This window comes from Pelodiscus sinensis, unplaced genomic scaffold, assembly GCF_049634645.1.
Source record: "Pelodiscus sinensis isolate JC-2024 unplaced genomic scaffold, ASM4963464v1 ctg61, whole genome shotgun sequence".
Taxonomy (NCBI): domain Eukaryota; kingdom Metazoa; phylum Chordata; order Testudines; family Trionychidae; genus Pelodiscus; species Pelodiscus sinensis.
Window position 1 is genome coordinate 522,847 of NW_027465843.1, and position 27,015 is coordinate 549,861.

The following is a 27,015-nucleotide window of genomic DNA, read 5'->3' on the forward strand; positions in this document are numbered from 1 at the left end:
GCCATTGAGCTAGTGCTGTCTACACCAGAGGTCAGGTCAGCTTAACTGGATTGGCACAGAGGAGTGTATTTTTCACGTCCCTAGGTGATGTAGTTGGGTCAGCCTAACTTTCTAGTGTACATTCTGCCTTAGCCTTGAGAAAAGAAGACTGAAGGCGCAACCCGATAAACAGTCTTCAGATATGTTAAAAAGTGTTATAAAGAGGACAGTGATCAACTGGTTTCGATGTCCACTGAAGGTCAGACAAGACGCAATGGGATTAATTTATAGCAAATAAGATTTAGGTTAGATATTAGGAAAACCTTTCTAACTCTTAGGGCAGTTAAGTACTGGAATAGGCTTTCCAGGGAGGTCGTGGAATCCCCATCACTGTCAGGGGACAAACACCTTCAGGGAAGGTCTAGTTTACTTGGTCCTGCCTCAGTGCAGGGGCAGGACTGGCTGACTTCTCAGTGTCTCTTCCAGGCCTGTGCTTCTAGGAGTCTATTAGTTTAGGTCTCACACCATTGCACAGGTGACCAGCCTTAATTTAAGACAGATGTTAGGTCCAGAAGGAACCACCTATGATGTAACCTGATCCCCTGTAAAAGACAGGCCATAGAATGTTTTCACTTAAAAGTGTCTGAGCCCAATAACTTGTATTTGGCTAAAGCATCTCTTCCAGAATGGCACCCAGTGTGAACCTGAAGAATGAGGAGATGGAATACCCACGACTCCTGTTGGTCATTTGTGCCAGTGGTTCATCACCCGCACTCTTAAAAATCTGTGCCTTATTTCCAATTTAAATTTGTCTAGCTTCAGCTTCCAGGCACCGATTCTGCCTTTCTACACCAGATTAAAGAGTCCTTTAGCACCTGGTATTTTCTTCCCATAAGGTATATTCAGACACTATAATCAAGTCACCTTTCAATCCTCTTTTTAACAAAATAACCAGACAGAGCTATGTAAGTCTCGCACTGTAAGACATTGGGTATGTCTAGACTACATGGAAGCCTTTGTCGACCGCTCTGATATGCCTCGTGAAATGAGGTTTACCGGAGCGGTCGATAAAGGCTTCCCTTGTCGACCGCGGTGCATTCAGATTGCCCAAACAGCTGATCGGCACAGCGCAGTGGCCATTTTTATGTAAATGAAGCAGCGATTATTTAAATCACCACTTCATTTTGCTATGTCTAGTAAACTCATCTACATGGCTCCGTCAATGGACCCATGTAGTCTAGACATACCCATTTTGTCCAGTCCTAGAATCATCTTTGTTTCTCATTTCTGACCCCTCTCCAGTTTTTCAACAACCCTCTTAAAAGGTGAATATCAGAATGGCCAGACCGGGTCAGACCAAAGGTCCATCTAGCCCAGTGCCCTGTCTTCTGACAGTGGCCAGTGCCAGGTGCCCCAGGGGGGAATGAATAGGACAAGGCAGTTCATCATGTGACCCAACCCCTGCCATCTGTTCCCAGCTTCTAGAAGTCAGATTCTTAGGGACACCTGGGCTGTGTCTACACTGCACCCCTTTTCCGGAAAAGGGATGCAGATGAGACAAGTTGGAATTGCAAATGCAGCGGGGATTTAAATTTTCCCCGCTGCATTTGCATGAACATGGCTGCTGCTTTTTTCCGGCTCGGGGCTTTGCTGGAAAAAAGCACCATTCTAGACAGGGATCTTTTGGAAAATAAAGCCTTTTCCGAAAGGTCCCTTTATTCCTCTTAAAATCAGGAATAAGGGACCTTTTGGAAAAGGCTTTTTTTTCCCCCGAAAGATCCCTGTCTAGACTGGCACTTTTTTCCAGCAAAGCCCCGAGCCGGAAAAAAGCGGCAGCCATGTTTATACAAATGAATCAGGGGATATTTAAATCCCCCGCTTCATTTGCAATTCCGACTTGTCTCATCTGCATCCCTTTTCCGGAAAAGGGGTGCAGTGTAGACACAGCCCTGGAGTATTGGCTAGTATCCCCTGATGCACCTATCCTCCTTGAACTTATCTAATTCTTTTTTAAGCCTGTTGTATTTTTGGCCTTCACAACATTCCATGGCAATGAGTTCCGGCTGACTGCATGTTGTGTGAAGAAGTACTTCCTTTTGTTTTTTTTAAATCCTTTACCTATTCATTCCATTGGTGATACCTAATTCTCATGTTATTTGAAGAGGTAAATAAGACTTCCTTACTCACTTTCTCCACCCCAGTCATAATTTCATAGGCCTCTACTACCATATTCCCTCCACCTGATTTGTCTCTTTTTGAAGATGAGCAATCCAGTCCATTTAATCTCTCTTCACATGGAAGCTGTTCTGTATGCCAAATCATGTTTGTTACCCTTCTCCACATCTTTTCCAATTCCAATATATCTTTTTTCAGGCTGGGGTGACGAGAACCGCATTCAATCAAGGTGTGGGCATACCATAGATTTATACAGTGACATGATATTTTTGTCTTATTATCGATCCATTTCTTAACACTCTAATCACACAAACCCACACACTTTGCCCAAATCTATTCTGCCCACCCTAGGGCCCCACCCTCACTCACTTTCACCAGGCTGGGACAGGGGATTGGGGTGTACAAGGGGGTGCAGGCTCTGGGCTGGGGCCAAGGGGTTTTCAGTGTAGGAGGGGACTCTGGACTGAGCCTGAAGCAGGGAGTACGGGATGCTACTCTGGCAGGGAGCTCAGGGCTGGGACAGGAGGTTGGGGTGCAGTAGAAGGTGTGGGCTCTGCAACGGGACTTAGGGCTGGGACGGGGGTTGGAGTGTGAGAGGGGTGAGCTCTGGCCAGGCAGCACTTACTTTAGGCAGATCTCGGGCAGCAGCACAGAGAGGGTTAAAGTAGGCTCCTTGCCCACCCTGGCCTTGCGCTGCTCCTGAAAGTGGTCAGCGTTCCCTGTAGCCCATGAAGTGGCTACGTGGCTCCACACCCTGACCCTTCCTTCAGGCACAGTCCCCACAGCTCCCATTGGCTGCAGTTCCCTGTTCCCAGCCAATGGCACCTGCCGAGTTGGTGTGTGGAGTGGGGCAATGCATGGATAGGGTTGCCAGGAGTCCGGTTTTCTCCCGGACTGTCCGTTATTTGGGTCCCTCATCCAGTAAAAAAAACCCAGAAAATACCGGACACGTGAAATGTCCGGTATTTCCTGTTTCCCTCGGACAGAAGCCCGGCAGGGACAATTTTCCCCTGCTGCATCTAGTGGGGGAGGGGAGTGAGGAATGCGGGAAGCCTGGCAGGGACAATTTTCCCCTGCCGTGTGTGGCGGGGGCAGGGGAGTGAGGAGCGTGGGGCACAGTGCGCTCACCTTCCTTTTTTTTTAAACAACTTTGGTCTCCTCCTTTTTTGTCCTATCAACAGAATTTTTTCCAGGTGGTTTTTTTTTGGGGGGGGGGGGAGGGGTGTTCAGTATTTTTTGTTAAACTATCTGGCAACCTCACGTGTGGAGCCCCAGGACCTCCAGGCTAGGGATCAGAGAGACATGCCAGCCACTTCTGGGAGCAGCCGGGATCCAGGACATGCAGGAAACCTGACTTTGCCCTGCTCTGCCACCGAACATTTCCCAGGTTGGCTGCAGTAGCCTGCATGAGGCAAGAGCAAGATTCCAGGAGACTCCGAGTGAAAATGGGAGGGTTGGCAACACTCCAATGGCTCCCAACGTTCTGTTTGCCTTTTTGACGCTAACTGCAGATGGAGCAAATGCTTTCAGAGAACTATCTGTGATGATTCCAGTATCAATCTCTCCACTGCCATATCCATGGATAAACATCCCCTTCCTGCTCCAATTCACCACTCCCCTGTTTATATGTCGGAGGGTCACAATAGCTCTTTTTGCCATAGCTCTGCACTGGGAGCTCGTGTTCAGGTGCTTGTCCTTTATGATCCCTAAATCCCTTTCACTGCCATGGCACTCCAGGTTATAGTTCCCCATTCTGCCGTGTGGCCTGCAATCCTTGTTTCTAGATGTGCCATTTTGGATTTGGCTGCACTCAAATACATTTTAATGGGCCCAGTTTACCCAACAATCCTACTCCCTTTGTTTGACTACCTTGTCCTTGTCACTGTTTGCTACTCTGCCCTCTTTGGCTCATCTGCAAATGGCCTGAGCAGGGCTTTTATATTTACTCCTAGATCACTGATGCAAACACTGAATAGCATCAGGCCTAGAGCTGATCCCTGCAGAAGATCACACCACCAAGTGATGATGATTCCCCATTGAAAACTACTTTTTGAGACACTGCTTAGCCAGATTTTAATCCATGCAGCGTCTGCTCTCTTTATATTGTACTGAGCTAGTTTTTAATCAGGATGCCAGGCGGTATAAAATCAAACACTTTGCACAAGTCTAAGAATATTACATCTACACAATTATTTTTACCAACTAAACTTCTCATCTCAAAGAATGAAATCACATTGCTTTAACAAGATTTATTTCCCACAAAACCTTATTGATTGGCATTAGTTATCCTTTAACAATTGATTTCTGTATCAGAATTTCCATTATTTTGCCTAAGGTTAATGTCACGCTGTGACGTAGTAGGGGGTGCTGTACACTCTTGTGGCCCTGCGTCTACTCTGGTTTGGCATTCACTGGTTGCTGTGTTGTGCTGTGGGTGACCCCTACTGGCCTCTGCTGCTCTGCAGAGACTGTGTGTGTCTGTGTGCACTGCCCATAGAATCACAGAACCATAGAGCTGGAAGAGACCTCAGGAGGCCATCAAGTCCAGCCCCCTGCTCTAGGCAGGACCAATCCCAACTAAATCAACCCAGCCAGGGCTTTGTCAAGCCGAGACTTAAACACCTCTAGGGATGGAGACTCCAGTACTTCCCTAGGTAACCCATTCCAGTGCTTCCCCACTTTCCTAGTGAAATTGTTTTTTCTAATACCCAACCTGGAGCTCTCCTACCACAACTTGAGACCATTGCTCCTTGTTCTGCATCTGTCACTACTGAGAACAGCCTCTCTCCATCCTCTTTGGAACCTCCCTTCTGGAAGTTGAAGGCTGCTATCAAATCCACCCTCACTCTTCACTTCTGCATACTAAACAGACCCAACTCCCTCAGCCTCTCCTCATAGGTCATATCCTCCAGCCCCCTAATCATTTTGGTTGCCCTCTGCTGGGCCCTCTCCAATGCATCCACATCCTTTCTGTAGTGGGGGGCCCAGAACTGGACACAATACTCCAGATGAGGACTCACCAAAGCCAAATAAAGGGGAATAATCACATCTCTAGATCTGCCAGCACTGCTCCTTCTAATGCACCCTAATATGCCATTAGCCTTCTTGGCTTCAAGAGCACCCTGTTGACTCATCTCCAGCTTCTCATCCAATGTAGCCCCCAGGTCCTTTTCTACAGAACTACTACTTGGCTGGTTGGTCCCCAGCCTGTAACAATCATAGAATCATAGGACTGGAAGGGACTTCAAGAGGTCATCGAGTCCAGCCCCCCACCCTCAAGGCAGGACCAAGCTCTGTCTACACCATCCCTGACAGATGTCTATCTAACCTGTTCTTAAATATCTCCAGAGAGGGAGATTCCACCACCTCCCTTGGCAATTTATTCCAATATTTGACCACCCTGACAGTTAGGAATTTTTTCCTAATGTCCAATCTAAACCTCCCTTGCTGCACTTTAAGCCCATTACACCTTGTCCTGTCCTCAGAAACCAAGAGGAACAAATTTTCTCCTTCCTCCTTGTGACACCCTTTTAGATATTTGAAAACCGCTATCATGTCCCCCCTTAATCTTCTTTTTTCCAAACTAAACAAACCCAGTTCATGAAGCCTGGCTTCATAGGTCATGTTCTCTAGACCTTTAATCATTCTTGTCGCTCTTCTCTGTACCCTTTCCAATTTCTCCACATCTTTCTTGAAATGTGGCGCCCAGAACTGGACACAGTACTCCAGCTGAGGCCTAACTAGTGCAGAGTAGAGCGGCAGAATGACTTCACGAGTTTTGCTTATAACACACCTGTTGATACAACCTAGAATCATATTTGCTTTTTTTGCAGCAGCATCACACTGTTGACTCATATTCAACTTGTGGTCCACTATGACCCCTAGATCCCTTTCCGCCATGCTCCTTCCTAGACAGTCGCTTCCCATCTTATATGTATGGAACTGATTGTTCCTTCCTAAGTGGAGCACTTTGCATTTCTCTTTATTAAACCTCATCCTGTTTACCTCTGACCATTTCTCTAACTTGCTAAGGTCATTTTGAATTATGTCCCTATCCTCCAAAGAAGTTGCAACCCCACCCAGTTTGGTATCATCTGCAAACTTAATAAGCGTACTCTCTATCCCAATATCTACATCATTGATGAAGATATTGAACAGTACGGGTCCCAAAACAGACCCTTGAGGAACTCCACTTGTTATCCCTTTCCAGCAGGATTTAGAACCGTTAACAACAACTCTCTGACTACGGTTATCCAAGCAATTATGCACCCACCTTATCGTGGCCCTATCTAAGTTATATTTGCCTAGTTTATCAATAAGAATATCATGCGAGACCGTATCAAATGCCTTACTAAAGTCTAGGTATATGACATCCACCGCTTCTCCCTTATCCACAAGGCTCGTTATCTTATCAAAGAAAGCTATCAGATTAGTTTGGCATGACTTGTTCTTCACAAACCCATGCTGGCTATTCCCTATCACTTTATTACCTTCCAAGTGTTTGCATATGATTTCCTTAATTATCTACTCCATTATCTTCCCTGGGACAGACGTTAAACTGACCCGTCTGTAGTTTCCTGGGTTGTTCTTATTCCCCTTTTTATAGATGGGCACAATATTTGCCCTTTTCCAGTCTTCTGGAATCTCCCGTCTGCCATGATTTTTCAAAGATCATAGCTAAAGGCTCAGATACCTCCTCTATCAGCTCCTTGAGTATCCTGGGATGCATTTCATCAGGACCTGGTGACTTGCTGACATCTAACTTTCCTAAGTGATTTTTAACTTGTTCTTTGTGTATCCTATCTTCTAAACTTACCCTCTCTCTGCTTGTATTCACTACGTTAGGCACACCTCCAGACTTCTCGGTGAAGACCGAAACAAAGAAGTCATTGAGCATCTCCGCCATTTCCAAGTTTCCTGTTACTGCTTCTCCCTCCTCACTGAGCAGTGGGCCTACCCTGTCCTTGGTCTTCCTCTTGCTTCTAATGTATTTATAAAAGGTCTTCTTGTTTCCCTTTATGCCTGTAGCTAGTTTGATCTCATTTTGTGCCTTTGTCTTTCTAATCTTGCCCCTGCATTCCCGTGTTGCTTGCCTATATTCATCCTTTGTTATTTGTCCTAGTTTCCATTTTTTATAGGACTCCTTTTTTATTTTGAGATCATGCAAGATCTCCTTGTTAAGCCAAGCTGGTCTTTTGCCATATTTTCTATCTTTCCTACACAGCGGAATTGTTTGCTTTTGGGCCCTTAACAACGTCCCTTTGAAATACTTCCAACTCTCCTCAGTTGTTTTTCCCTTCAGTCTTGCTTCCCATGGGACCTTACCTACAAGTTCTCTGAGTCCCAAGTGCAGGACTCTGCACTTCTCCTTGTTGAACCTCATCAGATTTCTTGTGGCCCAATCCTCCAATTTGTCTAAGTCACTCTGGACCCTATCTCTGCCCTCAAGCGTATCTACCTCTCCCCCTAGCTTAGTGTCATCTGCAAACTTGCTGAGGGTGCAATCCATCCCCTCATCCACGTCGTTAATAAAGTTATTGAACAAAACCGGTCCGAGAACTGAACCTTGGGGCACTCCACTAGAAACCGACCACAATCCTGACACTGAGCCGTTGATCACTACCCGCTGGGCCTGGCCTTCTAGCCAGCTTTCTATCCATCTTACTGTCCATTTATCCAATCCACATTCCCTTAACTTGCTGGTAAGAATACTGTGGGAGACCGTATCAAAAGCCTTGCTAAAGTCAAGGTATATAACATCCACTGACTTTCCCATGTCCACCGAGCCAGTTACCTCATCCTAGAAGCTAATCAGATTGGTCAGGCACAACTAGCCCTTTGTGAATCCATGCAGACTATTCCTGATCACTTTCCTCTCTTCGAAGTGCCTCAAAATGGATTCCTTAAGGATCCCTTCCATGATTTTTCCAGGAACCGAGGTAAGACTGACCGGCCTATAGTTCCCTGGATTGTCCTTCTTCCCTTTTTTAAAGATGGGCACTACATTTGCCTTTTTCCAATCATCCAGGATCTCTCCCGATCTCCACGACTTTTCAAAGATAATGGCCAAAGGCTCCTCAATGACATTTGACAACTCCCTCAGTACCCTCGGATGCATTAAGTCCAGACCCATGGATTTGTGTACGTTTAGCTTCCCTGGGGGGGGGGGGGGAGGGAGTCCCCTCAGGGCAGGCACGTAGGCCATGGCCTAGCAAGTTCTCACCTGACCGGGGAAGGAGTTTGAACTCCCTGGGGGAGTGAAGCAAAATGCAGGACAATGTAGCACTTTAAAGACTAACAAGATGGTTTATTAGATGATGAGCTTTCGTGGACCAGACCCACTTCCTCAGATTAAAAAAAAAAAAAAAAAAAAAAAGTGGGGAGTGAGTGATCGGTGGCTAGGAGAGGGGGTGTTTTTAGTGTGCGGAAGATGAGGAAAGCAGACCTAGGACAATATAGGGAGTTCAGGGGCCTGTGAACCCTTCCCCACCCCCCACAAGGGAACTAAGGCTGTCTGCCCATCCTCCTATGTCTACATGGAGCTTATGCTGTGCTGTATCGCTGAGAAGCAATACAACCTTCTTGTCTAGTCCATGGCAGAGTCACATCTGGCTGCAGATGAGGGTGCAGGGTTGGGGGTCCCTGACGCACTGTCACGGTGGGATGCACTGCACCCCATGGATGGAGCTTCCAGCAGCAAGTGACTGGATGCAGAAGAAAGAAGGGGGCTTGCAAGAGCCAGGCATGCTGGAGGCAGAGTGAAGTGATTCTTGGGAGTTGTGGGGCGCTGCAGCATCGGCCGGTGAGTCTGCACCCCGGGGAACAACAGGGAGATGGCCTACACCCGACTCCTGAAGGCAGACATTGTGGGGCAGTGCAAGAAGAGCGGCCTGCCTATGGGGAAAGCAACCAAGGCCCAGCTGATTGCCTGGCTGGAAGAGAATGACCAGTCCAGGGGCCTGGATCCTGTCCCAACAGGGAACAGCCAGACCCCCCCGGGCGCGTCTCAGACTCTCAGTCAGGAGGAAGGTCTAGAGTCCGTCAGACAGACTCGGTGCCCACCAGGCCATGCTCTGCCAGCAGTGGCTCGTCTCGGGCGGGCTGGAGCTGTGACTGCTGGAGATCAAGCTAAGGCTAAAGGAATTGGAGCCCAAGAGAAAGAGATGGAGCATGAGGACCGTAGGGAGGAAAGCCAGGAACGGGAGAAGGGGAGCCAGGACAGAGAGACACAGTAGCAGCATGAGCAGGCCATGGTGGAGCTGAGAAACCGAGGGGCCCCGGCTGCAGTGAGTGGGGAGAGTCCAGGGGGCCCGGAATGGCCAGACACTTTAAGAAGCTAGTGCTGGCCCAATGTAAGGATGTAGGGGACATGGACGGGTTTCTTAGCTCCTTTGAGCAAGCCTGTGAGCTACACCAGGTCCCCGCAGCTGACTGGCTCCAGCAGCTCACCCCCTTGCTGGATCAGAAGACCGCAGGGGTGCTCAACCAGCTGGAGATTCTGCAGCTGGGTGACTACGAACGGGTCAAACAGGCCTTGCTGCACAAGTTCGGGGTGAACCCCGAGACGTACAGGAAGAAGTTCCGGGATGCGCTGAAGGGGCCAGAGGAGCCCTACGTGGATCTGGCCTCCCGCCTGGCGCAATCCTGCCGCAAGTGGGTGTTCGGGGTGGGGGCCCCGACCTCAGAGGACCTGGTTAAGCTGATGATCCTGGAACAGTTCTATGAAGCGTGCCCACCCAGCCTGAGGCTGTGGATCAGGGACCAGAAGCCAAAGGACCCCCCATGACATAGGGAGGCTGGCGGACAAGTTCATGGACAGCCGGTCCAAGTGTGAAAGGGAATCCCAGAGAGAAAGGGACTCACACAGAGACCGTTATCAGCTGAGCAACAAAGGAAATCCCCTACGGGTGGAGTCCAAGAGACAGGGGCCAGCGATCCTTCCGCCAGAGGGCCAGCCAGGGCCTGGATGGAGCCAGCCCGAAGGGACCCACAGGACTTAACCTGCCATCACTGTAGGCAAAGAGGCCACAAGAGGGATCAGTGCCCCAGGCACCAGGACAGGCCCCACAACTTGGGACTTCCCAGGGTTAACTGGGTGGGGCTGGAAGAGGAGCAGGCTGCCCCGGGGGCAAGCGCTGGCAGGTCCCTCTCAGCTCAGGGGGGAGGCTGCTCAGGCCAGCTCCTCCGGGAGACCTGAGACTCCGGAGGCAGATTTCTCCATGTACCAGGTGGGGGCGGGGCAGCCCCTGCGGAGCGAGTGCCTCGTGCCCCTGGAAGTGGATGGCAGGAAAGTGACGGGTTTCTGGGACACGGGGGCGGAGGTGACGCTGCCCCGGCCCAATGTAGTAGCCCCAGACCACATGGTGCCCAATATCTAACTGACCCTGAGGGGCATAGATGGGTCCCCATCTAAGGTGCCTATAGCCTGGGTGCATCTGAAGTGGGGGGCTCAGGAGGGCCCCAAGGAAGTGGGAGTGCACCAGCACTTGCCTACATAGGTGCTAATGGGGAGAAGCCTAGAGGAATGGCCAGAAGGACCCCGCAATTCTCTGGTAACCACCTGTAGCCAGAGGCAGTGAGAGGCTGGTGACCCTGACCCAGGGGAAGGCTCCCTGCAGGGGGCACGGGGTCCTGACCCAGCAGACACGGGGCCCAGCAGGGCTGGGACCCCGGATTCAGGCAGGGGAGGGGAACAGGTCCCTGTCCCTGCCCCAGCTGCTGAATTCCAAGCTGAGGTGCAGGCAGATCCCTCCTTACAGAAGGTAAGGGACCGGACTGGCCTCGGTGCAGCTGAGCCCCTGGGGAGAGGCTGCTAGGAAAGGTTCTTGTGGGAGAAAGGATTCCTGTACCGGGAATGGCTCCCCGGCAGGGAAGGTGGGGACGTGGGCTGCCCCAGGCTGCTGTATCTGGCCCATGATGTCCCATTCGCGGGGCATCGGGGTATTCAGCGCACCCAGCTGAGGCTGCTTCACACCTTTTACTGGCCCGGGATATTTACGGCTGTGCAGAAGTACTGCTTGTCCTACGACTCCTGCCAGAGGGCCCAGGAAGCCCAAGACTGGGGGAAAGCAGCCTTGAGGCACTGGCCCATCACAGAGGCGCCTTTCCAGAAGGCAGCAATAAATATAGTGGGGCCTATCGGCCAGGCAACCCAGGCAGGGAAGAAATACATCCTGGTGGTGTGGATTTGGCTACCGGCTGCCCTGAGGCTGTGGCTCTGCCCTCTATCAAGGCAGACAGGGTGGCAGACGCACTGCTGGCCATTTTCAGCAGGGTGGGGTTTCCCCAGGAGGTCCTCATGGACCAGAGGTCCAACTTCACATCGGCCCTGCTCCAGGGCTTGTGGGAGAAGCACGGGGGCCAGTTCACCTGGACCCCAGCATATCGCTCCCGGTCCAACAGGCTGGTGGGAAGGTTCCAGGGGTCCCTGAAGCAGATGCTGGAGGCCTTTATGCACTGTCACCCGCAGGACTGGGACAAGTACCTGCCCCACTTGCTGTCTGCACACAGGGAGGTGCCCCAATGGTCCACCAGGTTCTCCCTGACTGAGGTATGGTGCAGAAGGGGAAGGAGCCCCCTGGGCTTTCTGAGAGAGTTATGGAAGGGCGAGGCCTCCGTGGATGGAGAGTTGGGGGTGGAGGACATCCTGGCTTTCCGGGAAAGGCTCGCTGAACTGATGGGCCCAGCCAGAGAGACCCTGGGCAGAGCCCCAGGGAAGCAGAAGGGTTGGTACAACCACAGAGGGTGGGACCACATCGGCCCCCTCAAAGTCATCCAGCAGCCGAACAAGGCGGAACTGGCTCCTGCAGGGCACACTGTGGCAGGCCCAAGCAAAGGGGAGCACCAATGTCACAGCCGCTGCTTTACCCGGCAGGGGACCCGAACTTCCCAAGGCCACAGGCGGAGTGATCCCGCTCAGTTTGCTTGGAGGGGGAGAGAGCCACTGTGACGATGCATCGGGGACCCCCGACCCTGCACCCTCATCTGCAGCCAGATGTGACTCTCCGCCAGGCAGTAGACTAGAAGGTTGTATTGCTTCTCAGCGATACAGCACAGCATAGGCTCGATGTAGACATAGGAAGATGGGCAGACAGCCTTAGTTTCCTTGGGGAGGGGGGGGTGGAAGGTTCACAGGCCCCTGAACCTCCTATCAGGGTGGCCCATGAACCTAGGCAAACTAGGCAGTTGCCTAGGGCGTCACTGGCCCGGGCACCCGATGATGTCACAGGGCCCCGGGGCGCCCCGTGATTACGTCACGGCCATGCAGGCGGGGGCGCCGATTGTGCGTTCCACCTGGGGCGCCAGCGGCCTCAGGCCGCTCCTGCCCCCTATACTGTTCTAGGTCTGCTTTCTTCATCTTCCCCATGCTAAAAACACCCCCCCTCCCAGCCACAGATTACTCACGCCCCCCAGGTAGCCACCCCCCTTCCTTTGTTCAAACTCCTTCCCCTGGCCAGGTGAGAAGTTGTTAGGCCATGGCCTACGTGCCTGCCCTCAGGGACCACCCCTCCCTTCCCCTTCCCCCGGCTAGGCAGTGACACAGACACACACACCATCTCTGCAGAGCAGCACAGGCCAGTAGGGGTCACCCACAACACAACACAGCAACCAGTGAATGCCAAACCAGAGTGGAGCCAGGGCCACAAGCGTGTACAACACACCCCACTAGGTCACACAGGCTAACCAGACTATAGTTACCTGGGTCATCCCGCTTGCCCTTTTGGAATATTGGTATAGAAGCAACACTTCCAGTCTTCTGAACTGTCCCCAGCATCCAAGTTTTATTGAAAATTACTGTCAGCAGGCCAGAGATCTTTTAGGTGCCTTGGGTCCAAGTTAGCCAGGCCTGCTATTTTAAAATGTGTATCCCTTGTACATATTGTTTAACATTAACTCCTTTGAGGAGTAAGGCGCCATTTGATCCTTCTAAATAGTAATCAAGGAGGCCTGTGCTCTGTCCCCAGAAAACAGAGATCCCCTGCTGAAGTAATGGGTAGAAGTGATCTAGGTTCAATCCCTGACTAATTTAGGCACTGATTATAGGGACATACAGACTGGATCAGACTCATGGCTCATTCAGTATCCCACCTGTGACAGCAACCAGCATCAGCTGCTTCAGAGGAAGGAAAGAATATCTAGGGAAACTCTCAGGTTAATGTTTGATCCACTTAAGTGTGCTTTGATTGTACAGGGAGAGCTGAGAGGAGAACTTCTGCCAACCCTAGAGGCTATAAATCTATGGAGTTTACCTTTAGCTATTGGCAACCACCTTTTAGAGCAGTTAGCTTACCTCACAATAACTGTATCTCTTCAAACCGTTCATTCTAGTCATAGTGCACATGCTCTATGCTCAGGAGTTTGGAACATTCTCAGCTGCAACATCAATTGGGGTGGTGCCTGTGTAACCACCACCAGGTGGATTTGAACCTAGGCCCTCTGGAGTTGAGTCTAGGAGCCTCTACCCCCTGGGCTAAAAGCCAGCTGGCTCCCAGCCTGTGCTGTAGAGGTCTCTTGATCTTAACTGTTGCTGTGGTCTAGGTACCACTTGTATTGCTCAGTAACCACACTAGGTATGTGAGTTACACCTGCATTCTGCAAACCCTTGCTTTTCCCCTCCTGCAGACACAAAATATAGACCCCAACCAGCACTCACATGCTCCCTTTTGAGCAACAGGAAAAGAGGGTGGCTCATGATAAGTGCATATGAAGAGCATCTTCAAGAATCAGAATTATTATATCACAAGTAGCCATGTTTTCTTTGTGTGCCTGTCTACGTGGATCCTGCTCATGGCAATTAGCCAGCAGCTGACTGCTGTGTAGGATGGGAAGCTGGAGTTCATCTGAAGAAGGACAGTGGTGCCACCCTACCCAATGGGGCGTCTGAGCTAGAAGTCACCATCAGAGACTAATGGTGAGTGAATGTATGACCTGAAGACCATGTTGCTGCTACTGCATGCTGTCAAAGCAGCCTGGACTCTGGTAGATCAAAGTTCCACTATGATGTGAAGGGCTCAGCTTATCAGTGGCACAGGCTATTCTGATACAGTCAGAAATCCATTTAGAGTCTTTGTGCTGAAACAGCCTTTCCTTTTACTCTAATAACAAATGATATAAACAGCATAGGTGATTTACACAAATCTTGCCTTGTGAAGATTATACCAAAATGCCTTTTTAAAATCCAAGGTGTGTAGCTTTGTCTCTCCTCTAGAAAGATGAGGCCTTGGAAAAAACATTGGCAAGTGGATTTAATGAATAATACAGAAATCCAACATCACTTTCAGAATAATTTTAGGGCGAGGTCTCATTGTTACCCTGTCTGCATGAAATATTGTATATGGAGGGTTGCCATCACAGCCTGAATCTCTCATTCTGCGTGCTAAAATGATTGTGGTTTTTCAATGAGGTGATAAGAAAGATGACAATGGTTCACATAAAAGAACCATAAGGCACAAGAGCATCATGTTCAATTCCCATGGGCCAGCTATTTTCCTTATAGGTTCCTTATAAGACCCTTTATACATCATGATCCATATGATGTGAAAACACTAAGGCTCCCGTAGTGGTGGACAGAAGGCCAAAATTGCTGTAACATGAACCTTGCCTGAATTAATGGGCAACGCTGATTGCTTCCAAAACATTCTAGAATCGTAAGTATAGAAACTTGTCATGGAACATAGCCGTGTGAGAATGATGAGAGAGAAGAACATTTCCATTTGGCCACATAGGTTCTCCTAGTAAATAGTTTTCACTCTGTAACAAGAGATCTTGAATTTCTAATGAACAGTTACTCTTCTACTGATGGCATCCACGCTATGCAAACAGGGCATGGGTGAAGAATTAGGCCAGAATGCTGAGAGATTCGGTCCATCTGGCTAGGCAGACTACTGAATCACTCTTTGGACAGAAGCAGTAGAGCTGAGTCCCAGACTTGGTGAGATCAGGCCAGACCTACTGGAATGATTCAAACATTGTTCTGTCTCTCTTTCTACAACATACTCAGAATGAAAATGCAAGACAAAAAAGCGTATATTAGGTGATTTGAGCAGGGAACCATAAAAACATTTGCTATGGATCACAGGCTTTTCTCCCTTGGGTATAGAAAATGTGACACTTCTGTTTCCTGTTGAAGGTTAACATGTCCACTTGAGGAATTCTCATTCTCAGAAGATCCATCCCACATAAAGGAGAATGCTTAAAACCTGACAATGGCATAGCACCAGTTAATATAGTAAGCAGTTACTATCTACTGAACTAACTGCACAGGTACTATTAATTAACTATTTACAAAAGCTCTCTGACCATCTCACTATCGCCACCAGTAATTGTGCAGTAGAACCCTAAGGAAGCTCTAAGATCTCGGGTAAGAGGGAAGTGAGAAGGACTGGGACAGAGCTACACAAGGAGCTACAGGGGGTAAAGGACAGGATTGCCATCTTAAGGGGTACTGCTGGGCAAAGCTCCCCAGCTTTGGTGCACTGGGCACATGCACACCTGAGTGGAATGCACATCTGAAACATGCAAAGAACCATGAAGCTTTTCTCATTGTCACTCCATTGACCTCACTCAGTTGTTACCAATGATCTCACACCTCTGTCTACGTCATAGAAACAACTTGTGGGAAAGTCCTGGTAATTGAGGGTATGGCTACACCACAGAGTTTTTTCTGAAAAACGTAAATTTTTCTGAAAAAACTTCAATTATGTCCACACTGCAATCGCATTCTTTTGAAAAAAAATTGAAAGAACAGAGGGGTTTTTCCAGCATTGGTAATCCTCTTTCTACGAGGAAGAAGGCTTTTTCCAAAAGAGCTCTTTTGGAAAAAGGTGCGTGTGGACGGGGAAGAGGGAGTTCTTTCAGAAGAGGAAAGAGGAAAAAGCACAGGTACTCTGGTGGCCACTCTGTCCATAGTAATCACAGTTTAAATGTGAGATAGTATCCATTCAATGAGGATGCTATCTTTCCAAAAAGCTTTGGCAGTGTGGATGTGATCTTTTGGAAGAAGTTTTTTCAAAAGATCTCTTCTGGAAAAGCTTCTTCCAAAAGAAGCCTGCAATCTAGATGCAGCCTAACTGACCCTCTATACAAGCGGAGCTGAACAACTTTTTTACAGCTCTCTGGTGTAATTCCACAGTAGATAAATCCTATCAGCCAACATGGCGTATCCTGACCTGGAGGCTAGCTAAGGAGTAGATTTTTCTCCTCCAAAGATTCAGTGTTTTTGGTTCTTTATTCTCCATCTTATAATTCACGGATTGCTTGGATCCTTCTATTAGTGCAGTTACTACTAAGGATAAAGGCAAGTAAAAAACGTAAATTCAAACCCATTTGATGGAATTTCATGTCTCCAGTTCACATGCTTGGATGTGGCAGAGACTGAAGCTGGAATAGAAAGATCTAAAATTCCCTCCTAGATTAGCAATACCACTATACTCTGGGATGTAGGCTGTAAAATTGGAAATAGTTTATATGCCTTTTCTTGTGCCATCTCCAGAGAAACAGAGAAGGTTCCAGCCATCCTCTTAAGCAACTCCTGGAATGAGTTAAAGTCACCTATGGTAGCAGGGACATAAGGAGGCATCTGATGAAAATGATAAAAAAGGAGGTGCAGGTGGATCTTTCTGATAGCTCTGTATTGTTTTCTTCATTAATTTGCTGCTGCTTTTCCTGAATGTTTCCCTTGCAGATGAGTGAGAGAGATGAGCTCACAGGCTCAGGTTCAGTTTTGTCTCTGGACCTTGGTGCAGGTAGTGGAAATTGTCCCTGAAAATAAAACAAATATGGAAAAATGGCCAGATCTGCAACCTCTACAGACATGATCCACCAGGCCAAGAAGGAGGCACCCAAGGAGCAAGGGGAGGCTGAGAAACATGACCTCTGTATGAAAAATAGCAAGACCAGTCCTTTGCTTTTCTATGTCCTTGGATTGGCCCACCGAGAATTGAGGCAGGCTGGGGGAAGGGTTTCTATTGCAAATAGGAGACAAAGAAGAGGACAAAAAGATTTCCCAGGGAGGAGATACCCTTGGGGAATATGACTCTCTCCTAAGCAATGTGTCAGTCATTAAGGGGAATTGCCTCTCCAACTGGAAGGACAAGTCTTGAAATGTGGAGATATGGGTTCAGCCTTGAGGTAGCCAAACTACTATGTTATAGCTACATACAATATTTTTTGCCAGCTGGTTCAAAATGAAATACTGTGAAACAAACTAATAACTGCAGTAACCACAAAAACTTTGTACCTTCAAACTAACTCATGGAAGAGAGAGGTTGTTCTGAGTCTGCCACCGTGTGCTCAAAGTCGCAGTTGGAGTCATTCTGCCCTTTCTGCTCTTAGGAAAGAAGGGTGAGAGGAGTCTACAGGGTGCACGTGTGACCCCTTCTTGACATTGCTGGTGAAATGCCCATTTGAGGTGTGTATGTCCCAGCCTGACAAAGCCCTGCCTGGGATGCTTTGGACAGGGAATTGGACTCGATGACTCCTGAGGTCCCTTCCAGTCCCAGGATTCTATGATTCTATGAAAACATTGCATAATCCTGTGTAAGCGGCAGTGGGATCCATAGACAGACACGGCTCCTATAAGGTGGGCACATAACTAGATAGATAACTACTCTCAGAGATAGTATCAGAGGGGTAGCCGTGTTAGTCTGAATCTGCAAAAGCGACGAGGAGTCCTGTGGCACCTTATAGACTAACTGAAGTGTAGGAGCATAAGCTTTCGTGGGCAAAGACCCACTTCGTCACAAGCATGTCTACTCTCAGAGAGTAGTTATTAACTGTCACACTGGAAGGGCATAACAAGTGGGCTTCCGCAGGGGACTGTTTTGGGACCGGTTCTGTTCAATATCTTCATCAACCATTTAGATATTGGCATAGAGCGTAGGCTTATTAAGTTTGCAGATGATATCAAGCTGGGTGGGGTTGCAACTGCTTTGGAGGATAGGGTCAAAATTCAAAATGATCTGGACAAACTAAAGAAATGGTCTGAGGTAAACAGGATGAAGTTTAATAAGGACAAGTGCAAAGTGCTCCACTTAGGAAGGAATAATCCATTACACACATACAGAATGGGAAGTGACTATCTAGGAAAGAGTACTACAGAAAGGGATTTAGGAGTCATAGTGGTCAGCAAGTTAAACATGAGTCAACAGTGTGACACTGTTGCAAAAAAAGGAAACATGATTATGGGATGCATTAACAGGAGTGTTGTGAGCAAGACACGAGACGTCATTCTTCCACTCTACTCTGCACTGATTAGGCCTCAATTGGAGTATTGTGTCCAGTTCTGGGCGCCATATTTCAAGAAAGATGTGGAGAAATTGAAGAAGGTCCAGAGAAGAGCAACAAGAATGATTAAAGGTCAAGAAACATAAAGCTATTAGGCAAGGCTGAAGGAATTGGGCTTGTTTAGTTTGGAAAGGACAAGACTGAGAAAGGACATGATAGTGGTTTTCAGGTATCTAAAAGGGTGTCACAGGGAGGAGGGAGAAAAATTATTCTCCTGGGCCTCTGAGGATAGGACAAGAAGCAATGGATTTAAACTGCAGCAAGGGAGGTTTAGGTTAGACATCAGGAAAAACTTCCTGCCAGTCAGAGTGGTTAAACACTGGAATAAATTGTCTAAGGAGGTTGTAGAATCTCCATCACTGGAGATATTTAAGAACAGGTTAGACAGACACCTGTCAGGGATGATCTAGATGGTGCTTGGTCCTGCTGTGAGGGCAGGGGACTGGACTCAATGACCTCTCAAGGTTCCTTCCAGTTCTAGTGTTCTAGGATTCTATGATAAAAAGAAAGTGGGATTTTTCTCGGCTAAAGAAAGAACAGGGGCAGACCTCAGCAATCTCAGGGTTTGTAAATCTTTACGTGACCCAGCTGAGCTTTTGGGGAAAACCAGGATATTTTACATGCTGATCCCAATACCTGTATAACTTTGGCTACCACCAATAGATTTCTGATCTCACCGGAAACTGAGTAAACAAAGTCAGCTTTTAACCCAGGGACTGAAAAGCTGCTCCCTTTTAGAATCCCAAACTTTTGTTTATTGATAAGGCTCTGAAGTGTTTGGAAAATAACTCCTCTGCTCCAATTCTGAAGAATCCAGGTTATGCATACTACATATATACGCATTCAACAAACACTGAGAAATTCTCTCAGGAAGAAGGCCAGAGCCGATATGGTTCTGTGTGTGCGCTGAAGTATACTAGTTATGTTGGAATATTTTAATAGCAGCTAAGTGGTAAAACTCTGTCTAAGGAAGATCTGCTAAATGAGGCCAACAGAGTGGGCTGTAAGTGCCTGGCACTTAGCTTTTATGTCATTTTGGTGCTGAATATAACGGCCCCTCCAGTTTGTGTGTTTGTTCAAGCCATAAGAGATAGTGTCAGATTTGCACATGAAGGCCAGTTCCGCAGGCTCGTTCTCCAGCTGATTCCTGAAATGACTTTCTAAAAGGACAGCCACCTTTACATCCATTAGTGGACACAAATCAGATGTCTGACATGGTAACACACAGAAACCTGCTAGGGAGCATTGAAGCTTCCCCGGGCATTCACCAATGGATGTAAAGATGGCTGTCCTCTTACAAAGTCATTCCAGGAATCAGCTGGAGAATGAGCCTGCGGAACTGGCCTTCATGTGCAAGTTTGACACTCTCTCTTATGGCTTGAACAAACACACAAACTAGAGGGGCTGGGATATTCAACACCCAAATGACATCACAAGCTAAGCGCTGGGCACTTCCAGCCCACTCTGTTAGCCTCACTTAGCACGGACATTTCAATTGAACATTTCCCCCTTTCCCTCACCCCTCTTCTCTGCTTTATATTTGAACCTCTGTGCCTCTTGCTCCATATCTGTCAGCTGAAGAATTGATTTGTGCCCACAACAGCGCATGATACTATCTACGTATTTAAGGTGCTACAGGACCATTGTTGTTTTGTAAGGTTTTTTAGTTACAGACTAACTCAGCTGCCCTTCTGAGACTAAGGAAGGCTGGTGATTTACCACCTAATAGCTTCTATGTAAAAGCTATTAAGCATTCCAAATACTGCTTACAATGTTCCTCTGTGCATAAAATTTTTTCTAAGAAGTTTTGTTGTCCTTTCTTGCTGAAGGTGGCAGGGGATTGTTATTAAAACTTATGTTCAGGATTATGTATGTAACAGCCTGTCAGAGTTAACTGTATAATGCTTTCTGAAAAGTCTTGAAGTGACAGAATTCTGACCTGTGCAGCAGCAGAGTTAAAACAAGTGCCAGAAAGGGGGGTGTTCTGAAGATGTACATAATATTTACATCCAGCACTTATTACACAAAGGGCACGCAAACAGGGTCTGCCACTTGTTACCTAAGCATCCCACTTTGCTACTCCAGTCTCTGCAATGAATACACATTGCATACAACCTAGAATTCAAGGTCTTTGTCCTGATATTCCCAGTTCTCTGTGGGATAGTCCCTAGCTACCTGACAAACTCCCTCTTCCACTGTGACTTTGGCTTTCCACAACAGCTGCATTCCACCGCAATGAAGCGGTTGATCAAAGGGCAGAGAAGTTTGATATGAGCAGAACCAACATTGTGGCACCCATTGCCAGCAAAGACAAACAATGACCAGGAGGATCAGCACATTGAGTATTAAATGTAAAGCTCATGTCTATGTCACAAATTTCCCACTGTAACTTCTTCTTTCACACAAGCAAACAAACAACCCACCCCCAAACTGTTATGGTCTGATCATGTTCTCACTCCCACCAGCAAAGAAACTCAGATACAACAGTGATGCAGGCCAAACAAATCAGAGAAAAAGACAAGTCAATACCTCCAGGTAGGGCACAGGAGTGTCTGGATTCAGAGGATATTCCCTCAGAAGTCGCTCCTCATCCAGGAACTTTCCAGCTCTGCCATTGAAGGCTGGCTGGAAGAGCCCATAGTTCAGAACATCCTTCAGGCTGTGGTTCAAGGTGCAAAGAATGCGCTGTTTGGAGACCCAGATAGGAACATCAGGATTTAGTCGCAGACATTTCTATGGAGAGAAAGAGATTGTGATTGTGATTAGAGGATGGGAATCCAGCATTTCTGTAATTTCATAACCACAGCGGTGAGACTGTGGAACAAGCTTAGAACAGGATATCTACAATCTTTTCCATGTCAGTGGCCAAGTGGCAACAGATGTTCTGATCTTCTGACATGAGAGAGAATCAGATCCATTAAGTTCCATCTCACCTGTCTCCTGTGGTGCCAGAGCAGGATCATTCCCTACAGTCTAATCTACATGATTTTATCCTGTTTGGAAATACAGGTCTTGAGTAATGGGATGTCTAGGAGAGCTTTCAATGGCCCAATACCATACAATTCACTGCAGGATGTTTTCTCCATTATTCAGCTTATATATGCCTATGGAAGGGTGAAGAGGCTCTACTGGATATCCAGAAGTTGGAAGAGCTCACACATATAAACAGAGACAAATTATTTTGCAAGGCTGGGGCCTGAAAGCTCAATTAGGGCCAATGAAGGAACCCAGGAAGGTCTTTAACTATTGGGAAGAGAAGCCTTGCAAAGGAGGCAGAGCTCAACATAAAATGTCTAGACACCATCTCTGACTGCTTCTTGGAACAGCTAGTCCTGGAACCACAATGGAAGAGTCAATTCTTTGTTTAGTCTTACATTGGGCACAGAATCTAGCCCAAGAGGTGAATACAGCTGAACTGCTCAGTAACAGTGACCATAACATAACTACACTGAACATCCTTGGAGGGAAGAAAATACCAAAGAAATCCACCACTGCAGCATTTAACAAAGTGGAACTACACAAAAATTGAAAGGCTTGTTCAATGGAAATTAAAAGGAATAGTCACAAAATTGAAATGCAAACTACGAGATGATTTAAAAACATAAGCCTCAAACTGAGCCTTCTGTCCTTCCACCCTGGCTTCCCTTGCACTAATTATTTACACCACAAAAACTCATCATGTAGCTGTGACACAGAAAATACACTGTGAAGACAAAAATGCATGGGGAGCTGAGAGTTAGGCCACTGGCAGCAAGAAGGAACTGAGAGAGGGAGGGGCATGAGTAAGGATGTTAAAATGCAGTTAATTGACTAGTCATCTAGTCGACAGGCACTTCCGCATTCCTCCTTTGACATGTACAAGAGCCCCCACTGGGCCCACTGGGGCTCTTGTATATTTCAAAGGAGGAATGCAGAACTCCGGTACAGCCCGGGGCCAGCAGGAGGTCCCACTGACTCTGGGCTGCCTTCTTTAAAATGCAGAAGAGTCCCCTGGGGGAGCTTTTGTACATTTCAAGGGAGGAATATGGAAGTGCCTATCAACTAGTCGACTAGTCAAAAAAATATCCGATAAGCAAATGCTTATCAAATAGTCGACTAGTCAACTAGTCTTTAACATCCTTAGGCACAACTGCTCTTAGTTACATCCTTTGAAGAGGCCACAAGGAGGCGTAGGATGTGTGTACGACCCCAGAGGATACTGCTGCAGGAGGAAAGTCCTGAGCTCTCAGTGGCACAAACACCCAGGTGAAACACATGTCTATAACCACCTAAAGAAGAAGCTCCATTTTAATTTTTCTCTGAAGCTACCACACCATTTCCAGTAGGTTGCTCTGGACTGCTGTAGAATCAAAAGAGCCTGCTAAAAAATGTAAGTCAAGCTAGCAACAGAATAGGAAGGGGATAAGTCATGATTAGGGATCCTACTTTTCTGTGATAAAACCCAAATTCTCCAATTAAAAAAAAAATCTGTGCTTTTTCACAATTAAAATGAAACACTCAATTTTACTTTCTCTAGCCACAATACATATCAATTGAACACAGTGTTTTATTGATGTATAGCAGAACTAACCATCTGAGTATCTTTTATCTGGCTTAACCAGGAGATCTTGAGTGATCTAAAAATCAAAAAGGAGTTCTACAAAAAAGGTGAAACTAGGTCAAATTACAAAGGATGAATATACACATATAACACAAACATATAAGAGCAAACTTAGAAAGGCAAAGACACAAAATGAGCTCAGTTTAACTAGAAAAATAAAGAGTAACAAGAAAGCATTCTACAAATATATTAAAAGCAAGAGGAAGACCCCAAGAACAAGGTTGGCCAATTACTCAATGGAGAAGGAAAACCAAGAACAAAAAATGTGAAAATGGCAGAGGTGCTTAACGACTTTTTTGTTTCAGATTTTATCAAGAAGATTGGGAGTGACTGGCCCCTAACATAGTGAATGCCAGCAAAAATGGGGTAGGTTCGGATGCTAAAATAGGGAAAGAACAAGTTAGAAATTACTTGGACAAGTCAGACGTCTTCAAGTCACCAAGGCCTGATGAATGCATCCTAGAATCACAGGCACAGACAGAACTGTCAGTCCCCTGGGCAAGATGGGGGATGGGCAGCTCCACATTCACAGAAGGGGCAAGACCTCAGGTAGAAGGGTCAAGAATAGAACTAGCCAAACTCCGCCAGCTCTTCAATGCCACCTGGAATGTGCTGCCTGGGGCTCCAGCTGCCACACAGCTAAGATGGTTGGGAACCCCAGGTCCTTTTGAATCACTGGGCTGTGGGATAGTTGCCCCATTTGCCTCCCCTGTTGGCAGGCCTGCCTATATTGCTCAAAGAGCTGGCAGAGGAGGTATCTGAGCCATTAGCGATTATTTTTGAAGTCATAGAAATCAGGAGAGATTACAGAAGACCGGAAAAGGGCAAATCTAGTGCCCATCTATAAAAAGGGAAATAAGGACAACCCAAGGAATTACAGACCAGTCAGCTTAACTTCTATACCAGGAAAGATAACGAAGCAAATACTTCAGGAATCCTTCTTCAAACATAGAAGATAATTAGGTGAAAAGTAACAACATGGATTTGTAAAGAACAAAAAATGTCAAACCAACTAGATCACTTTCTTTTATAGGCTAATAAACCTTGTGGATAAGTGGGAAGTGGTAGATGTGGTATATCTAAACCATAGTGAGGCATTTGATATAGTCTTGTGTGGGACACCCAATGTACAGTCAACCTGTGGAACTCCTTGCCAGAGGATATTGTGAAGGCCAGGACTTTAACAAGGGTCAAAAAAGAGTTAGATAAATTCATGGAGGATAGGTCTACTAATGTCTATTAGACAGGATTAGCAGGAATGGTGTACCTAGTTTCTGTTTGTCAGAAGCTGGGAACAGGTGACAGGGGAGAGATCACTTGATGATTCCCTGTTCTGTTCATTCCCTCTGGGGCATCTGGCATTGGCCACTGTCAGAAGACAAGATACTGGGCTAGTGTAGCCAGACACAAAACCCCATCTTGTTTTTCCCCCCCCAGAGAGCAAGAGAAAGGCAGTCAGCCTTTGATGCCCTGGGAACACAGGTTTGCTGCCTGTCCCTGACTCTACCATAAACAGAAACCAGACAGTAAATGGGCTAGCTGACGACCCGGGGCCTCCCGTTGCCCTGATGGCTAGTACCAGTAATTGACACGCCTGCACTGTCCCAGGAGAGGAATCTTCGCCCATCACATACCAGAAGTGCCCATTGTCTGCATTTTCCCAGGTGTGAATTATGCTTTGCACCCTTCGTGGGAAACTTGGCATTCAAAGCCATTTTTCCTAATTGGCCACTTGAGCCCAGGAAGAAGCCTACATGACCCAAGGGGTATAAAAGAGGTTCAGCAGCCCACCCCATTTGAGCTCCAATCATCTATACCTGCTGGCAGGTATTGATTGTCTCCCGAGGTCTGTGGGACGCCCAACCTCGCCCTACTTCTTCCCGAGGGATTGAGAGAAAGACGCTGGCCACGCCAAGTCTGGAACGCAGGGGTGAGACTATATACCTGCTATGTGTCTATTTTGCATGCATTTAATAAGAGCTCAGAGAACCAAAGGGTTTCATGGTACCTGTAAGTGACTTATTAGTGTAATTTCTGTCCTGTCCTTTGTAGTGTTTGTGTTATCTGTAACACAGTAGTAGCATTTAACAACTAAGTTTACCCTGTAACAATAAATAGTAACTGTTTAAGCTTTAACCTGACTCCTTCAGTTGCTGTAACAGAACCAAGCACAATTTAAAAGAACTTCAGCCGGTCATAAGGGACTCACTGCCCTGACCGTCGGCTGACAGCTAGATGGACTGATTCAGCTGACCCAGTATTCTTATGTTCTTCTGACCATCTCATTAACAAACTAGGTGGAACTACTACAAGATGGGTGTATAACTAGTTAAATAATCATTCACAGAGAGTAGTTATCAATGTTTCACAGTCATACTGGAAGGGTATAACAAGACAAGTTCCACAGGGATCAGCTCAGGGACCAGTTCTGTTCAACATTTTCATCAATGGTTTAAATAATGACAAAGAGAGTACCATTATTATTAAGTTTGCAGATGATATCAAGCTGGAAAGCGTTGCAAGTGCTTTGGAGGACAGGGTCATAATTCAAAATGATCTGGACAAACTGGTGAAATGGTCTGAGATAAATAGGATGAAAGTCAATAAGGACAAATGCAAAGGACTCCACTTAGGAAGGAAAAGTCAGTTGCATACATTCAAAATGGGAAATGACTGTCTAGGAAGGAGTACCGTAGCTAGAGAGCTAGGGTCACAGAAGACCACAAGTTAAATATGAGTCAACAGTGTGACACTGTTGCAAAAAAAGCAAACATCATTCCAGTATGTAATAACAGGAGTGTTGTAAGCAAAACATAAGAAGTAATTTTTCTGCTCTACTCTGCACTGATTAGGCCTCATCTGGAGTACTGTGTACTGTGCTGGGCACTACATTTCAGGAAAGATGGGGACAAATTGAAAAAAGTCCAGAAAAGGACATCTAAAATGATTAAAGGTCTAGAAAACACATCCCACGAGGGAAAAGAAAAGACTGAGGGGGGACATGATAACAGTTTTCAAGTATCTAAGAAGTTGTTAGAAGGAGGAGGGAAAAATTTACTCTCCCTAACCTCTGATGATAGGACAAGAAGAAATGGGTTTAAATTGCAGCAAGGGAGGTTTAGATTGGACATTAGGAAAAGCTTAACTGTCAGAGTGGCTACACACTGGAATAATTTGCATAGGGAGGTTGTTTAATCTTCATCATTGGAAATTCTTCATCATTTCTAAGAGCAGGTTGGACAAACATCTGTCAGGGATGGTTTAAATCAGTGGTCCCCAACCTATAGAGGCTCCCAGGCGCCATGGGGCGGGGCCACTCACGCGCCGGGCACCCGAGGGGCGGGGCCGCACGTCCTGGGGCTGTGCCCCGGGGCTGGGGCCGCCCGAGCGCCGCACTCCAGGCGCCAGTGCGTGTCGCATGCCTGGGGCCGGCGCCTCCAGTGTGCCGCGCGCCGGGGCGGGGCCGGCTCAGGTTGTCGGCGGGCGCACACAAATGCCCCGGCGGGCGCCATGGCGCCTGCGAGCACCGCGTTGGGGACCACTGGTTTAGATGGTATTTGGGCTTGCCATGGATGCAGGGGACTGGACTTGATAATCTCTCCAGGTCCTTCCAGTTCTATGATTCTCTGATTCATATTAACTGAACCTCCAGCAGTATGGGACTCACAACCCAATCTCTGCCATTGTCAGCCCCAAGTGGTAGTGATTTGGTTAAAACAGAGAGATGGATAATGGAGGCTCAGATAAAATGTTTCAACTGTATGGTTTTATTTTTTCACAAAATGTGATACCTAAAGGTTCTCTGTAAAAATGTGAATTCCATATTTTTCCATGGCTAATGGATGTCTAGGATTCCTGGTCGTGACTTTGGTGGCAACTTAAAGCAATTAATCTGGGACTTTCAATACAATAGTTAAAGGAAAAGGGTAGACTGAACATGCCCTGGTACTAAGAGAGTTAGGAAATGTAGTGGGCTA

General features: G+C 47.1%; 1 protein-coding gene across 8 annotated transcripts in view; it reads right to left on the minus strand.

The window, feature by feature from the left end:
• SHANK3 (SH3 and multiple ankyrin repeat domains 3) overlaps window positions 1-27,015 on the minus strand; it is a 708,141-nt gene that overhangs the window by 519,144 nt on the left and 161,982 nt on the right. For 7 of the 8 annotated variants that reach the window (XR_012898753.1, XR_012898754.1, XM_075914851.1 and 4 more), the window contains one exon: window positions 20,968-21,171. Coding sequence is in view for 5 of the 8 variants with exons in the window: in XM_075914851.1 (XP_075770966.1) it covers window positions 20,968-21,171 (204 nt within the window). In the remaining 3 variants the exon portion in view is untranslated. Of the gene's footprint in view, window positions 1-20,967; window positions 21,172-27,015 lie in introns of those variants that run through there. The other variant, XM_075914857.1, reaches the window with a different exon arrangement.